The sequence below is a fragment of the Fragaria vesca genome, linkage group LG5 (genome assembly GCF_000184155.1).
Source record: "Fragaria vesca subsp. vesca linkage group LG5, FraVesHawaii_1.0, whole genome shotgun sequence".
Lineage (NCBI taxonomy): Eukaryota > Viridiplantae > Streptophyta > Magnoliopsida > Rosales > Rosaceae > Fragaria > Fragaria vesca.
Genome location: NC_020495.1, coordinates 3,173,600 through 3,190,604, shown reverse-complemented (window position 1 = coordinate 3,190,604; position 17,005 = coordinate 3,173,600). Strand labels below are relative to the sequence as shown.

General features: G+C 39.2%; 2 protein-coding genes and 1 pseudogene across 2 annotated transcripts; all 3 read left to right on the top strand.

Moving 5' to 3' along the window:
• The first annotated feature begins 447 nt into the window (after positions 1-447).
• LOC101306525 (homeobox protein knotted-1-like 6-like) lies at positions 448-5,777 on the top strand. Its single transcript, XM_004298912.1, has 6 exons — positions 448-792; positions 919-1,041; positions 1,134-1,254; positions 3,778-3,858; positions 4,974-5,227; positions 5,304-5,777. Exons 1-6 carry the CDS (start codon positions 469-471, stop codon positions 5,454-5,456), a joined length of 1,056 nt encoding a protein of 351 aa, XP_004298960.1. The 5' UTR covers positions 448-468; the 3' UTR covers positions 5,457-5,777.
• A 1,063-nt stretch (positions 5,778-6,840) lies between these two features.
• On the top strand, positions 6,841-9,943 carry LOC101296966 (annotated as a pseudogene).
• A 261-nt stretch (positions 9,944-10,204) lies between these two features.
• Positions 10,205-14,401, top strand: LOC101306234 (serine/threonine protein phosphatase 2A 55 kDa regulatory subunit B beta isoform-like). The gene is made up of 14 exons (XM_004298911.1): positions 10,205-10,417; positions 10,575-10,678; positions 10,807-10,911; positions 11,058-11,177; positions 11,325-11,516; positions 11,612-11,703; positions 11,933-12,051; positions 12,443-12,566; positions 12,667-12,790; positions 12,968-13,036; positions 13,270-13,361; positions 13,490-13,567; positions 13,794-13,870; positions 13,955-14,401. Exons 1-14 carry the CDS (start codon positions 10,333-10,335, stop codon positions 14,089-14,091), a joined length of 1,518 nt encoding a protein of 505 aa, XP_004298959.1. The 5' UTR covers positions 10,205-10,332; the 3' UTR covers positions 14,092-14,401.
• Positions 14,402-17,005: the final 2,604 nt, after the last annotated feature.

Genomic DNA, 17,005 nt, shown 5'->3' with positions numbered 1-17,005 from the left:
CNCNCNCTCTCTCCTCCTCTCTCTCTCTCTCTCTCTCTCTCTCTCTCTCGCGTCATAGTCATGCTCAGGCAAACTTACCGTCAGTCTTACAGAGACTCATAATAGCCAGCGTTGCGTAAGTAGTGGGGGACTTCTTCTTCCTTCTCCCAATTTCCAGTTTTGACAGAGCTTCGTTCCCAATGAAACTCAACACAGCTCAAATTATTCAGTATTTAATATACTAATCCGCCCAATAATTACCATATTCACTAAGAACCCTACCTCTGGCTCTATGCGACTCCAAGTTGACTTTTGACTTGTCTTTTTATCGTGCTATACTTAATTAGTTACTCAGTTTTTCAACTAAAGTATAATCAATATGGGATGTGCTCTCACTTCTGGCCTCACACTTCCCCCACCCTCCATCTATTATTTAACACTTAACTCTCTCCCTCATTCTCTCACTTCTCCTCGGAAACAGTAGTAACAATGGAAGAACTCTACGGTTTCAGTACTGGAAATTCTGATCATTACTACTCTTCTTCTTCAATGGCTATGCCACCGGAACACTTACCACTTTCGGAGTACTACACGAGCTTCGAGCCTCTATCGGCGGTTGTACCCGGAAGTAGCTCCGACCCGGTGTATTATTACTCGGGTTCTAATTCGTCCACCGTGTCCGATTGTGTTTCGGTTGCGGTGGCAGGAAATCAACGAGGAGGAGAAGAGGTCTCGTGTACTGATTTTAATGCTAAGATCGCTTCTCATCCTCTCTACCCTAACCTACTTCAGGCCTACATCGATTGCCAAAAGGTTGAGTACTAACCGGTAGTCTAGTATTACGTCGCTCTCTTATGTGTATAACTTAGATACGGTTTATTTATGCATAAGAACAAGGACGGTTATATCATCCGTTTGAGACTTTGATCTCATGTACAGGTTGGAGCGCCGCCGGAATTAGCCCATATTTTGGAGAAAATCCGGCGAGAAAGTGATCAGCTCAGTAGGAGAACCGTTGGTTCGACTTGCATGGGTGTCGATCCTGAGCTCGATGAGTTTATGGTAGTTTCCTTCTTCCTCTTTAGACGCTGTGTCGTATTATATGCCTGTGTTTTGCTCTTTGATTTGATTTCTTGGTCCGTTTTGATGTGTAGGAAACCTACTGTGGTATTTTGTTGAAGTACAAATCGGATCTGACAAAGCCGTTCAACGAAGCAATCACCTTCTTGAACAGCATGGAGACGCAGCTCAACAATCTCGCGGGCGCCAATACCAGTATTCTTTCAACTCCCTCTTAATTCAATTTATTTTCTATGTTTTTTTGGGGGGTTATTTCAATGACCCAGATCAGGTGATAGCTAGGTAGACGCAGGTTAGGATAAACTCGGTGCAAATTAGCAGGAAATAACTGATGATAAATAGAAGAAGTTTGGTTTTGATTCCTATGATGAGTTCCCTTTTTTACTTGTTCTGATAAAAGACGACACCTGGAATAAAAACAAAATAGGGTTTGTTCTTACTGAAATAGTGAAATAAATCAAAATTTTAAGTGAGATCAGAAACCCTAAATGCTTTCCAGTAAAAACCAGATTTTGACATTTCTTATTTGGAATATTGACACCAGATAACTGAATAATGGGGCAAGAAATATGTTTAGGGATTCAGCCTGCGGTGGCCAAACTTCTAGCATATCATGATGGCACTTCTACACAATATTATGGATGCATTTAAGTTACTTTGGTAGGGTTAACTTTCGGAGTTTTGAAAGTAAAAGTGGCAAGAGATTTGGGGAGAGCAGAAAATATGCTTGATTATATACCTTAATATGGCTAAGTTGTCTGTTTGTTTAGACATGTTCAGACCAGGTTGTTAATGTTTGAAATCTTAATTTACTTTGTCTGTTATAGATTTATATTGGCCTGTGAAGATATTTTGCTTTATACCTGAGCAGAGCATAGGTTGGTATTATTGACTTATCGCGCGCGCACACACACACACACACCCTTTTACTTTGTGAGTTTGTGATATCTGAAACATCCTTCACTGTTTCTTTTTCTTGGTTAACTCGTAAATAGCAAGATGATTCTACCATAATGTTTTCTGTTTTACCTAAAAAACAAGAAGAAAAAGAAAAGACATACAGTTATATTCTTAACTGTAGGCGCTGTTTGAGGATTTATGAAATTTTATAAGCTGTTCAACATGTGAGTTCTTAAGAAAAGCCGGCGTGAAATTAAGCAAGTTGATATTGTCAGTTAACATAGGCTTCTACCAAGTGATTGGCCTGCTGGTCTGGTTTTCATAGTAGGTGCATATTGTTATGGAAATGCTAGTATTGTATACTAACCCAGCAGTTGATTAACTTTAACATAGCTTAAGTTTTGGTGCATATGCCATGGGTGGGAAAAAGTATTCTACTGTCAAGTAATTCCATTCCGAATTATGAATACCTAAAAGAATTGTTAGGAATAGCTTCTGGCAGTTTCAGCCATGTAAAATTCAATCTGAGATGAAAGAAAACTACTGTTCTTTTAATCAACCTCGTTGGCAACGAAAGAAGATTCCATGTATGGAATCCTGTGAAGAACACCAGTAATATATAGATAATGGCAGGTTAAGTACACATGGTTGTACTTGTAAAATATAATGTGGAATGAATGATCTCATATTCCGTAATTTAACTGTTAATCTTCTACTTTTGAGGTTATGCATCTAATTGTATAATTGTTGAATCCAGAGTTCTGTACTAGGTGCATATGGGTTTTGTCGCTGAGGTCGTATTTTAGCATTACTTTATGTGCTCAAAGCCACAAAAATTAGAGATATTGTCTGGTAACAGGCTTGGAGGTTATGGATTTTGTTGAACCTTAAGGTGTGGAAAGCTGGTTTTTACTATAATTAATTGGTTTAGTTTGGGCATGTGAATAAACTATAGTTTGAACTTTTGAAAGGATTACCTTTATATGGCACCTGACTAGGTGATTGAGCTTGAAACTTATATATATATATATATATATCTATGTGCTACGATTGCTTTTGTGTCAATTGCGCATGCTTGAGCAGGTTCTTTGCAATTTTAATTCATTTTTACAGAAGGATGCATTAGATGTCTGTGTAGTCTTTAAGTTACGGAATTATTCTGCTTATCAGTGGGTAACTATAGAGGTGGTAAAGCACAAGAGCAAGTGATTGTAAGGCTACTTTGCACTACACTAATATGTTTGCTATGCATGTCTGAATGTTGGTCATGCTAAAGCAGCTGTCCGTAATAGGATGTAGAAGTGGTGAGGAGCAGAATTTGTTTGGTGACTTATAGGTAGATAGTTTGGGTGCTTGGTTTTAACTCATGAGATCTTTTTTGGGAGATATACTAAATCTCCAATTTTTTTTGTGCTGCCAAAAGCTGTAAATTGTATCAGTATGCTCAATCTTTTTCTGGCATTTTGAATAACTAATGTCTTCAGTTTCATGAGGTTTGGTTCAAGTGGATCAAAGCTGTTGACCCAAAGATTCACTTGATCTATGATAATCATTGATAGAGTAGGTTTGCACTTATAATTGATCTAGAGAACTGTAGTTACTGTAATCAGAGTCTGACTATACTGATCTTGATGTGGCATTGTTTTGTTTTTAAGATGCGTATATAGAATAGTACCAGGCTCATGGCATCGGATACATGCGTAAGCATTTTATGCTGTTCAGCTGAAATGTGGTCTAATATAGGAGTTGAACTTAATTTGCTGAATTGGTTATTGCCTCTTGATAATATAAGTCTGATTAAACTTTGTTTTTGATCAGCCAAAGGTGTGTTGATGCAAACAAGGGACTCTAGGATTAGTGGAATGATGAAGCTTAATTACTGGTGTTTTGATCATGAAGGTGAATGGAACTGGGTTGTGTTAACAGACTGTTTCAATAATACTGTGCATGGGAGATTGATATTTTATGTATGCCCAGCTTAGGACAAAATGGGCATATAGACCACTTGGGAAGGGTAGAATGGGGATTATGATGTGATATATGCAACTGTTATGAGGTTGAATCATTGACTACATGGACTCCCGTGGTTTCCGCTGTTGAAACCACAGTGCTATTACTACTGGTTCAATCTGCGGTGGCTGTGCTTTTGCTTCCCCTAGGTGAGCGTGTGAGTGAGTATACATGTTTCTATGATTATACGCACTGATCTGGGCAGAGAGGAAGCATGGCTTTGTGTAAGCTTAGCCTCAGTCATGTAATACCTTGGAAGTTGAAAACTACACCACACCCATTAGTGCAGCTTTCTCTGCAACCTTTCTGGGAACTTCAACATAGAAGCTGGGCTTCATACTTCCATTGGGAAAGGGATAATAGGGTGTGTGCTCTGCGGGTTTTACCTCACAGGCTACTCAGATTGTCTTAAAGTCTGAAAGAGCTCCCACTACTGATCGATAAGATAGAACGATTAGATAGATCACGAAAAGATTATTCAAATTTTAATTTCTCTATTTTACTGTCAGGGTTTCTGTTTGCTAGGTCTGAGTGCTTAGTGGACCCTACACGTCCATGTAGCTGGGATTTGATGGCTTTGATACATCACATCCCTGGAAACATGAAATCCTGCTCTCCATGTGTAGTTTATACATGCATGCTCATATATAATCATATCATCAACCTGGTCCTACAGTCATCAAGTTGGCCTCTTCCGTGCTCTCTTCTGGATTATGAAATGGGGCTCCATGACAATATGGGCTAACTTGTGGAGAGCGGGGACCCGACGTTTGTTTTGGCCTCTAATTTCCATGTGATGACTAATTTCGACTAGGAGGTTCTAGGGTTTATCATTTATGTACACTGGATTTGATATGGTCCCTTTGAGTGTCTGATTTCGTATATTCTGAATGAGCATATATATTTCTACTACTTAGGTATGAAGTGAGGAAGTGTTTTGTGTTTCATTTGGCATGCATAAATGTTCCCTTTTATTTTTAACTGTAATTCTGATATGTTTGCAGATGATGCTCCCCCAGGTAATTCTTCTGACTACGAAGACATGAGTGGAGGAGAGATTGATGTACAGGACTCTGATCATCAGCAAAGAAATGTAAATCATGAATTGAAGGACAAGCTGTTGCGTAAATACAGTGGTTATATAAGCACTCTGAAGCAGGAGTTTTCTCAGAAAAAGAAGAAGGGAAAGCTGCCAAAAGATGCTAAACAAATCCTTGCGGATTGGTGGAACCTTCACTATAAATGGCCATATCCAACGGTACGTGATTCTTATTAACTGTGTTTGTTAGTTTCTCAAGCATAGCATGAATCCTTGGACAAATTTGATGGTGCAGGAAGTAGACAAGATGACACTGGCTCAAGTGACGGGTTTGGATCAGAAACAAATTAACAACTGGTTCATAAATCAAAGGAAGCGCCACTGGAAACCATCGGAAAACATGCAGTTTGCTGTTATGGAAAGCCTCTATGGTCCTCGTCCTGTTTAGGGATACTAACTGGATAGCCTCCAGCCACTGATCATATATATAAGAGTGGGATCTCATCTGGTCCCTTTTTAACTTCATATATATAAGAGTGGGATCTCATCTGGTCCCTTTTTAACTTGATTTGTAAATGAACTCTTGAACATGACCTTAATTTAGCTAATGCCCGAATAGATCCCTACTTCCTTTTGGTTCTCCCCAAGTACTTGCATTACCTGTTCATTCTTTGACCATTCACAATCAAGCTAACCCTAGCAGTCTGAAAATCTCATCGCTAGGGTTGAGAGAGTTCGGACCTTGTTCTTTCTCTTTGGTAAACCCTTCAGCTTAAAACTCAAGGTCTGAACTCTAGCGAATGCCTTCACACTCTGCACTGTAAACTAGCACAACATGCAGATTGGGCATGCAACTAGGCATTGAAGATCAAGCTGCCATAGTGCCATGTACCTCAAAGCCTTAACAGTCTTTTGAATGAAGCTACCATATATCTTTTTCCTCCAAATCCCATGTCATTTACAACATATACAATCCAAATAAGTAATGTATAAATCCATCTATAGCAAACTAAAGATATATAAACCCAAAGATAAAACATCATGATGATATCTTATCGTGAGACTTGACAAAAACTTTATAGCTTAAGATATAGACTACAGGCTGCACATTTTAATCACTGATATTAAGCCTGCAATTTTAATTGATACATGATTCTCATCGATCAGTGTGATATCAGAATTGCATACATTAATCAATGTGTTTAACAGCATGCCTACATTCTCATTCTGAATTGTTTATACAGAATGATTCTATGTCTAAATTATAACAACCATAATACATGCCCTTCTCTACCGGAACCATTTTTATAGTTCATAATCGTCTAGGTCGTTAAAAGCGTCAAAAATGTCCTCCTCAGTTAACTTATTTTCGATATTTCAATGCATGAAAAACGATGAAAACAGACACTGAGGGCTCACCAACCTCCTGCTTGATTCGAAGTGAAACAGCTTCAAACTCCAACATGCTCTAAATATAGAAACCAAAGAACCAAATCCTCAAGGAAACATTCTTTTTTGTAATCAAAATCCACAACTCTTAGTGTTTCTGATATAAACACAGGTCATTGGGCCTGTAATGGTCTTCCAATTCACTTTGTTTCCCCTGTTCTAGAAACAAAGGAGGTGAAAACAGAGAATTAGGCCTGCATTTTTCGAATGATATGCCATTCCCAATCTCAAAACTTCATTGCTCAACATGGATTTTCCTCATAATGTACTTCTTCTTCTGCTCCATTTCCAAATCAGACCCTCAAACCTCCGAAGCCGGTCAGTTCTGCGGAAACTCCACCCACACCTCTGACAGCAACTTCATTCCCAACTTCACAGACGCCATGTAATCCATCTCCAACAGTGTCAACAAAAAAACATGGGGACAATACAACACCACATCACCGCCTCCAACTATTTTCGCCTTTGCGCAATGCCATTCCGATCTTTCCCAAAATGACTGCTCAACTTGTTTCGCAATTTCTAGAACCAAGCTCCCCAAATGCCTCCCTTCAACCTCAGCTCGCATCTACCTCGACGGCTGCTTCCTCGCTTACGACGACCATGACTTCTCTGGCGAGGCCCTCCACGAATATCCCAAGCATGTGACATGTGGAACACCAGTCGATCTTTCGAAATATAACTACATGGAGGGGTTTAACAGCAAGGTGATGGATGTGATTGGTAACGTGACGGAGAAGGCTGTGGGGAATGAAGGGTTTGCTGTGGTGGGGCAGAGAGGTGGAGTTGAGAGTGTTTATGTATTGGCTCAGTGCTGGAGGACCATGGGCGAGAAAGGGTGTAGAGATTGTTTGGAAGTAGCTGGGAAGAATCTCAGGGGTTGCTTGCCTGGGAAGCAAGGTAGGGCTATGCTGGCAGGGTGTTATATGAGGTACTCTACTGAGAAGTTCTTTGACGTTCAAGAAGATGAACTAAATGGAAATGGTGAGCCTCACTTCCACATTGTGTTTTTGTCTTAGGACTCTTACTCAAATCGGACTAGCTAGTTGTTCATGAATTTTATTTGGTGATCAAAATTGAAAACGTGTGACCAGAAATTCTTATTGATAACACAAGACCATAATGATTTCAATGTCATGGTAGTTTAATTTTCATTTTGGTGTCATGTATTTTCAGCTGGACTATGGGAGGTTTTACCGTTTTAGCTGTCATGGTAGCTGGAATGGTTCTTTCTGTTCTGTCTCTCTTTGGGTTCACAAAGGCCTACCAGAGATTACAAAAAAAGACAGCAAGTAAACATTTAGTTTTGGAACTGTACTCCTAACTACTAATCATTTGTTGATCTTTTCTACAGTTTCTAACATTTTTTTGTTTGTTGTGGTTTCAGTGACCAGTGCCCCAGTTGGGACATCAAAATCTCAACACAAGAACAGATTGAATTTCAAGTATGAAATGCTCGAAAAGGCCACTGATTTCTTCAATGCCTCGAGGAAACTAGGGCAAGGTGGAGCTGGTTCTGTATTCAAGGGAACTCTTCCAGATGGGAGCAATATAGCAGTGAAAAGACTATTCTTCAACACAAGGCAATGGGCGGATAACTTCTTCACTGAAGTGAACCTCATTAGTGGTATTCAACACAAGAATCTTGTGAGGCTGTTGGGTTGCAGCATTGAAGGCCCAGAAAGTCTTCTAGTCTATGAATATGTACCCAACAAAAGCCTAGATAAAATCATTTTTGGTTGCAGTGAGCAAGTTCTAAGTTGGCAACAGAGATTTGACATCATTTGTGGCATTGCTGAGGGACTTGTGTATCTTCATGATAGTTGCAGCGAGAAAATTATTCACAGGGACATAAAATCCAGCAACATTCTCCTTGATGAGGATCTTACTCCAAAGATTGCTGATTTCGGACTTGCGGGCTGTGTTGATCCTGATAAGTCTCATCATAGCACAGGAATTGCAGGCACATTGTAAGAAGAAACCACCTCCAGCTCCTAGTACTTTTACTAATACCAGTATTAGTTACTACAAGGTGGAGTCGTTAATTTGGCTTGTTTCTTTTGTTGCAGAGGTTATATGGCTCCTGAATATCTTGTTCGAGGACAACTAACCGATAAGGCTGATGTGTATGCCTTTGGTGTGCTTGTTCTTGAGATTGTATGTGGCAGGAAGAACCATGTTTTCATGGAGGGTTCAAGCTCAATTCTTAATTCTGTAAGATTCATATCTCTATCTTGGTCACGGCATATTTATCTATTGGCATGATCATCATTTAGGCCAAGTTTCATATTCAAGTAGTATTCCTAACATACCAAATGACATAATATTTTACTGTGGCATCAGGTTTATCAGAACTACAGGGCTAATACTAATACCAAATCTGTTGATGCCATCTTGAAAAGTGAGTACCCCGAAAGAGAAGCATCGAATGTACTTCAAATTGGGCTTTTGTGCACTCAAGCTTCTCTTGCACTGAGACCATCCATGTCCGAAGTAGTTCAAATGCTGACTGATAAAGAATGTAGCATTCCTTCACCAAAATAGCCTCCATTTTTGAATGCCAGCATACTTAATTCGGATTCTTCGAGTACTACATCGAGCTATTTGTCACAAGCAAAAGAGGGAGGACAATCTCTAAAATCCACAGATCAAGCCGGCTTGGAATATAATGCTACTCAAACAATCAAAGTATCAGAACCAATGTAGTAGCACTGGATGCAACTGTATCTGTCCAAGGTTTATGTTCTTGTAAAACAATGAGTTAGGAACTTTGGAACACATGTATATAAAGTTTTGCTCTTGTAAAGACAACGTTTTAGGTCTGGAATAGCCATGAGAGTTTCAATCGCACTAACTATCTCATGTCAATTAGAAGTTCATCTTGTTTCACATTGTTTGACAGAGTTGTAAATTGACTAGAGCCATATCTCTTTTCGTCTTGATAAGATAGAATTGTAAACTTGTAATCCCAGAGAGTTCTATCAGTCCCTTGGCTTTGATTCTAGGTAGTTGAAGCAAGAACGGCAGACACCGATTGACTGGGTTTGATTATGAATAGCTTAACTTTTAGGTGAACGAAATATTAAGCACACAGAGAATCCCACATCGATAAGAAGCGTCAAGCCGTGGCGTTTATATTCCAACGAATTGCCAACATGTGTGCTGAGTCCGGTAACGTGGGCTTGTGACCCAAGCGGGGGCATTAAAGGTGGGTTTGGAGGTTGGACAGTGCGGGGGTACCCTAAGGCGTTGTGGGCCCTCCGGGGGAAGTGGGCTCAGCTACCGAAACGGCGCATTCAGGTGCAGACTGTCTGCACAGGTGACGGCGACAATCGCCGGAAAGTACACGGCCAGGCCAGCACTTGGCCGGTCAGGATTCCGACAAAGTGGTTCACGGATGAACCAGCGACGGAGAAGAAGATGGAGAGTCGCCAAGACCGACCTCCATGGAAGGCCCCAACAAGGGGTGTGCACCGCCCGGCTTAAAAGATGGGCCAGGCGACTGGAAGTTACACACCAGCGCGCCGGACGGAGTTGGGCTTTGCTTTGCCGGCACCTTGGGAGGGAACGTGACGCATTCTCATAGGGGCCCGCACCACCAACCTACCCCACTTTTTGCACTTTTGGGCCTTCAAAATGGGCCAGCCCAGTAAGAGAACCCGGACTTTTTAATTTTGGCGCATATAATATATTTTTTAATTTATTTATTTTTGGCGCATATATTCTTCCCAAATCGAGTGGTTGACGGAGAAGAGGAATCTGAGAGAGAAGAGTCAGAGAGATTCAGTTTCAAAAAATAATCAAAGAGTCTCTCTCTCACTTTCCAATTGGAGTCTTATGAGCGCCAAGCTTTTGTAAGCTTAGCTCAGCCGGCCATGGCTCTCAGCTCCGACCATCCCTTAGACTGGAAATTCTCTCAGGTTTTCGGCGAAAGAGCTCCCGGCGATGAGCTTCAAGAAGGTTAGGGTTTCGCTTTAACTCCAAACTGTTAGTTTGATGAGAATTTTCTATCATGCTTAGTATCGTTTTGCTTGTTCTGAGCTTTATGAAGTGAAGCAATGCAGAAATGAGATTAAAGTTTAGTTAGTTATAAGCTTCGATTTTGCTGTGCGTGTAGTTGATGTGATATCGGCGATCGGATTCGACAAGAGCGGCGATCACCTAGCCATTGGAGATCGAGGTGGCCGCTGTGTAATTTTCGGCAGGAAGGATGAGAAGCATGTAAGAATTTAGCTAGATAGTTTGATTTTGAAACTAGTTGAGTGCTTTTGAATTCATTGCGGCTATCTTCCTTGTGATTTTGGCATGAAAATTCGGCTTATCATGTTAGTTATTAATTGGCTTCTTAGAATTTGGAGCACCGTTCGCGGCATGAACTGGAGCAGTTGGATGTTACGTCCACGAAGCATCCGGAATTCCAGTTCAAGACTGAGTTTCAGAGTCATGAACCGGAGGTATGCTTAGTTTGGAATTATTGTTTTTTCGAAACTGCATTATGTAGGACTAGTGTCAGTGACTGTTGTGATGTTATCAGGCCGTGTAATTTGTTCTGTTAGTGCAATGTGAGGATTAGTTTGCTGTGTTATTTCGTTTTATGCAGTTTGACTACTTAAAGAGTGTCGAAATTGAAGAGAGGATCAACAAAGTAAAGTGGTGTGCAACATCCAACGGATCTCAGTTTATTCTTTCAACTAATGACAAGACGATAAAACTGTGGAAGGTATGGAAGTTTCAATGATACAGAAGGAATATGGATACAACAGTTGTGTGGAGAACCAATGCTAGTTTGATTGGCCTTTTTGTTAAACAATGTTGACTAAAGCTTAGGAAATGTTGATCTGTGTGCTTTTATGGTTTCTGTGATCAGGTCAAGGAAGGTAAGGTGAAGAAAGTAAAAGAGATGAACCCTGGTCCACTTCCGAGTTCAGATAATGTGCTTCTATCTGAAAAGAGTTTCATCAGTAGAGAAGATAAACCGATTGTTGCCAATGGTTATCGGCAAGAAGGGGTGGAGAAGATGGCTAATAGCGTGTCCCAGTATCAAGACATACATTCGAAGGTTGATAACTGTGTTTTTTTAGTAAAGCTATGTATTTGTACTACTCATGTGTTTTTACAGTACGTGGTCATGATTGTAATTTGGTTTGTGACTAGGTTGCTGACATTGAGGACACTGCTCAAACAACATGCCGAAAGGTGTATGCTCATGCTCATGATTTTAATATTCACTCCATCTCAAATAATAGGTAAACTTTGTTAGCATGTGTTAAGTTCTCTAATATCTAGAAATCGCCACAAGAGAGCTAGAATAAGAGAGAAGCCATTTTGTTTAAAATCATGCAGATACATCTTTATTCAGTTTTCTACTTTGGTAACCTTGAATGCAGAAGCAACTTGAATGTTGTTAAGTAGATAGTTATAGACTTCAAGTTGTATATGCATCTCAGAAATAATCTGGTTTCAACTTTTATGCAGTGATGGTGAAACTTTTCTTTCATCAGATGACCTTAGAATAAACTTGTGGAACCTTGATATCAGTGATCAATGTTTCAATATTATAGACATGAAGCCACAAAACATGGACGACCTTACTGGTAGTCTCTCATTCCCTCCTGTAGTCTTTGCATCCTCTGAGCTCCTATTATCAAACTACTGCGTGCTAGTTAAAAATGAAAAGCATGCCTTTACATAAATTTGAACTACGAGCAAATTTCAGATTCTGTATTGTATAAACATCATCTCTAAGTTTAGCCTTGGAGTCTTTCAACCATTGTTCTTTAGGATGGAGAAGCAATAACCAACAGGGTGCCAGGGTCTGACAAACCTGGTTGACTCAGTTTTTAAACCAATGCTTTGGTGCTTAATTGTTTATCGATCGAATAAATAAATGATTGCATCATTCGAAGTCCATTGGCTCATTTTGAAGGTCAATACATGTTTCTTTAGTTTGGAATCTTTAGGCTGATTGATGAAATGTTTGTTCAGAGGTAATAACATCGGCTGAGTTCCATCCCATTCATTGTAATCTGCTTGCGTACAGCAGCTCAAGAGGTTTTATTCGCTTAGTCGACATGAGGCAGTCAGCTTTATGTGATAGCAGTGCAAGAATGTGAGTTTAGATCAGTTTCTGTTCATTTTGTGGACAGATTATGTACTTGTGATCTGACACACAAGATGTTCTGATACTTGTTAATTGGACTGGTTTACAGACTACAAGATGGAGATTCGCATGGGTTGAAGTCGTTTTTCACAGAAATTATAGCATCCATCTCTGATATCAAGTTTTCAAAAGATGGGCGGTACATCTTAAGTCGTGACTACATGAATCTAAAGGTATTGTGTTATCTTGGAATATGAAAAAGACAATTCCAAGGTAAATTAGATGAGATGTCCCTAACAGATTTGTGGTGACATTTCGAAAATATTTCTTCTCTATGGATTTAGAGAGACAGGTCTTTACCCTTTTTTGTAGATGCAATTTTACATTGATGTTTTTGTTTCATTGTATAGCTCTGGGACATGCATATGGATTCTTCACCAGTTGCAGTGTACAGGATTCATGAGCACCTGCGCCCTAAGGTAACTAAACGATCTTTTGGACTCCAAACTGAAGATGATTTTTTTTCTTTTTTTGTTAATATGTATTGAATTAGATCCATGGATAGTTGGAATGCATAAATCTTCCCAAATTTTATTAGTAAGTAATTTGTGCTCTGAGTTTCTGATGAGCTGATCCAGGTGTCATTATGAGCCTGACTCAATTTCAGTGCCCATTTCTCCCTCCAGCTGACAGCTCTATTTTCTCCTTGCAGTTATCTGAGCTGTATACTAATGATCGCATATTTGATAAATTCGGGTGCTGCTTCAGTGGAGATGGACTTCATTATGCAACTGGATCTTATAGGTATGCAGTTGGGACTGGACCTGCTACAACATATCCAGTCATGGAACTGTTACCAGTAGTAGTTTTGTTTTGCTTGTATCTGCTAACACACTCAGCTTTTTTGATAACTTTCTATAATTTTAATACAGCAACCTAATACGCATTTTCTCCCATGGTACTGGAGGTGAAGAAGGAACTACAATAGAAGCTAGCAAAAATCCTAACAGGTTGGCTCTTTTTCCTTCTATTCACGTCTGATTCCCCCAAAACATTGGTGGAATTGAAACCTTTCAATCAAATGAGGAAATTCATGGTATATCTGTAATGTTGTGTATCAAATGGTGCCTGTATATGGATAAGTCGGTATTCTGTGAAACTGAGTTGGCTATCACTAGGAACTTATATTTTACCCCTGTGAAAGCTTTCTGAATTCTTTTGTGAACTTGAAACTAGGAAACCACTTCCCCGGGCTGCACCTAGGGTTAGGAGGTCATCCTTGAGCAACCTGGCACGAGGATTTTACCGGCATGGTTAGGCTTTCAACCTCATTACTTGTTTTTGTAGATACATCTGTTTGTCTCTCTTGACTAAATCCATCTGCTCTGCTTTTTCAGGGCATGAAAACTCAAGCTCAACTGGGAACGATATCAGTTGCGACTTGAGCTCCAAGCTATTACAGGTGGCATGGCATCCAGAAGCGAACTTAATTGCTAGTGCAGCTGGGAATAGCTTGTTCATGTATTATGCATAGCTTTGTACACAGACTAGACTAAAAAGTGATTGTAAATAGGGTCTCAAGTCTCAACTTCTCCCTATAAACTAGGCAGTAACTTGAAAGTCCTGTAGTTACCCTCTCTGGGGGGCACCGGCGTTAGCAAAGGCTAATATGACTCCAAATGTGACAATATTATTGTTCATATCTCGTGAAAAAATGTAAACGAAAGAAGAGCTTCCCGTAGGCTTCTACTAGCCGGAGGCAGTCGGTGTTTCGTGTGGAATTATATTTGTGAATATCATACCAGCTACACCGAATTAAATTTAACCTTCCGTTTTAAACTACCAAAAATGTTATACACCTCTTGAAAAGTTTACCTTTCACTCTTCCAGGCCTCTAAAATGCGCTGTAAAAAAATAAAAAATTACAACCCTGTATTAACACCCGGACCTCTAGGATTTTGACAGATGTTAGGGTGTGTATGAGTCACACAGTCATATCATGCACATGCATACACGTCACACCTGACTCACACAGCTTTTCTGTAAGCTAAGACCGGCCGTCCCCGACGTGCAACTTGCATTAAACTTTCTTATTATAACAGGGGCAGCTCCGACAACGCTGCCCGAACCCACCCTTCCTTCTATTACACCAACCTGCCCGCTGCCCAAAACCCTAGACGAAGCAGATAGAAGATCAAGATCTCAGATCTTCCATTATAAATACCAAAGCGATGCTTTCATCTCACAGCCTCAAACCTCCATGCTTTCATTTCCAGCTTCACTTTCTTCTCAAAACATGTTTTAGCTTCATAGTTTGATCGTCTATATCTCTTTGGTTCTAATTTTTCTCTATGTTGTTTCTTGTTGTTAATTCTTTCTGATACTGTTTTGTTTGTACTACGTATATGTGCAAATATCTTCCATCCGCAAGCACCAATCTGATGGGCAGAGCGGCCATGGTTTGCACAGAATGACTGAAAAATTGAGTGCCTGTTTATACATGAGTGCTTTAATTAGCTGCTATTCTTTAAGAGGTTGATATGTGTTTCCTGCAAAACCTCTTTTGGATGTGCCAGCATACATTTACATTTCTAGCTCCTCTGTCCTCCTCATTTCTGATCTCTCTTATAAAGCACAGATCCTTTCTTCTTGTTCTTTAGGTCTATGCTTGTTCAGAAATCAAAATCGAAGACGAATAAGTTTATCAAACGGAAACAGAAATATATGGTTTTAGATACACAAACCCAATATGCACCAAAGTTGAATGCTCATTGTTGCCTGGTTCTTTCTGATAATTGATTAGGGGAATATCCCCCTGGTTCATGATTGGCTTTCCAGTTTTGGAAATGTGGATCTGGTCACGGTATGTGGATCTGGTTACGGTATCTATGAAGGACCAGGTACAAAACAATATTGGCCTGCTTTCTAAAATTGGCATTGGTTTGAAATTTTAGTTGTTTCCCATACTAGGCTTGATCCCAAATGGTGAAAGTGACCCAAAAGGAAATTGTCAATTTTGGCAAAGTGGATTTTGTATCTTTATATGTTCAGTTTCCAAATGGGCTTTCAAGTTACCAAAAGTAGTTAGTGGAGGATGTTGCAAATCATTTGTTGGCTTTATTGTCAATCGGGCATTTCGTTAAAAGTACCGATTAGAACCGGAAGAGCTAGTCCTTTGCAAGCCATTATATTCGAACATTAAGAGAAAAATGGAGTTCGGGATGTTAAGTTGAACCAATTAATTACGGTTCAAGGACATTAAATTTGACGTAAAATTTGGCATTATTTTCTAATTATTAGTTTTTTAAAAATTCAACTGTCTAAATTAATTGTAAATATGATGTTAATTTACAAAAATTGACGTGATGTGACGTGATATTTACATAATTTCATAATAAATCAAATTAAAAAAAAAATCTGAAAAACCAAATCAATATGGACGATGAAAAGACGACAGAAGACCAAAACGCATAACACAAGAGAAAAAGAATGAGGATGAGTTACTTTATGGGTTGATACAACTCTCGATATGTTCCTATCTCATTCATAACGACTTGTTCATCAACATAAACGACTTGTTCCTAGCTACCGTCATAAGAGTAGTTTCATTGGATACTTTCGTTGCTTGCTTAGTTTATGTATATTCAAGTCTAAAGCTGCAATCATGGACCTGGGCTATTAGTTATATTTATGTTAGTTTATTAGCTGCATTTTATTTTCTATTTAGAATAATTCCTAACTCAATGTTGGTTTAGAGGTGTGTGTTTTGTCTCGGTTTACGTTTCTTACATACCATGTCTGTTCTAGATGGACAACGAGTTCTTTGTTTTGTCAAATTGTCGTAGCCTCTTAGTGGCATAATAAAACTTATTGTCACTGGTACTATCTTCCAGTGACAACATGGTAGGAAAGTTGTTAGATATAGTAACTTATGGCTCTACATGAACATTGTATTTCATGTATGTCGTCAAATTTGTAAAAGAAATGGAGTAGCCAATGATGCACTTCTTGTTAAATAGTGTTTTTTAGAATACATAGGATTGAAAACTCATATTATTTCAAGATGTTTAGGCAATTTGAGGTTTATGTTTTATGTACCTTCTTTGTATTATGCGGTTTCGTTAATAGTCAAGGCATGAGGACGGCCGTTTAGGCCCTTATTCAAAAATAAATAAATACTATCAATTGTCAAAAATAACATCAAATGGTTTGATGAGTAGACTTGGGATTTAACATGAAATTCACTACTATATTTGTGAATAAGCTTCCATCACACCCGTTAACAAACATGGTTTCATTTTTCTCGTTTCCTTCTTTTGGCAAATTCAACCAATATACATTTTCCCTAATAATAAAAGACAAATAATATAAAAAATAAAATGATTTTGTGTCCTTATGTAACCGATTCGTGCTGTCTATATAAACTCCCAGGCTTTGGTCTTCTAGAA

What these genes read in the sequence shown, in the direction of transcription:
- LOC101306525 (XM_004298912.1), top strand. Translation starts at nt 469, where the DNA reads ATGGAAGAACTCTACGGTTTCAGTACTGGAAATTCTGATCATTACTAC. An exon ending in CTGGTGTTTTGATCATGAAG is followed by an intron (nt 3,859 to 4,973) that starts GTGAATGGAACT and finishes ATATGTTTGCAG; the next exon opens with ATGATGCTCCCCCAGGTAAT. An exon ending in ATAAATGGCCATATCCAACG is followed by an intron (nt 5,228 to 5,303) that starts GTACGTGATTCT and finishes TTGATGGTGCAG; the next exon opens with GAAGTAGACAAGATGACACT.
- LOC101306234 (XM_004298911.1), top strand. Translation starts at nt 10,333, where the DNA reads ATGGCTCTCAGCTCCGACCATCCCTTAGACTGGAAATTCTCTCAGGTT. An exon ending in TGTGATAGCAGTGCAAGAAT is followed by an intron (nt 12,567 to 12,666) that starts GTGAGTTTAGAT and finishes ACTGGTTTACAG; the next exon opens with ACTACAAGATGGAGATTCGC. An exon ending in ACGAGGATTTTACCGGCATG is followed by an intron (nt 13,871 to 13,954) that starts GTTAGGCTTTCA and finishes CTGCTTTTTCAG; the next exon opens with GGCATGAAAACTCAAGCTCA.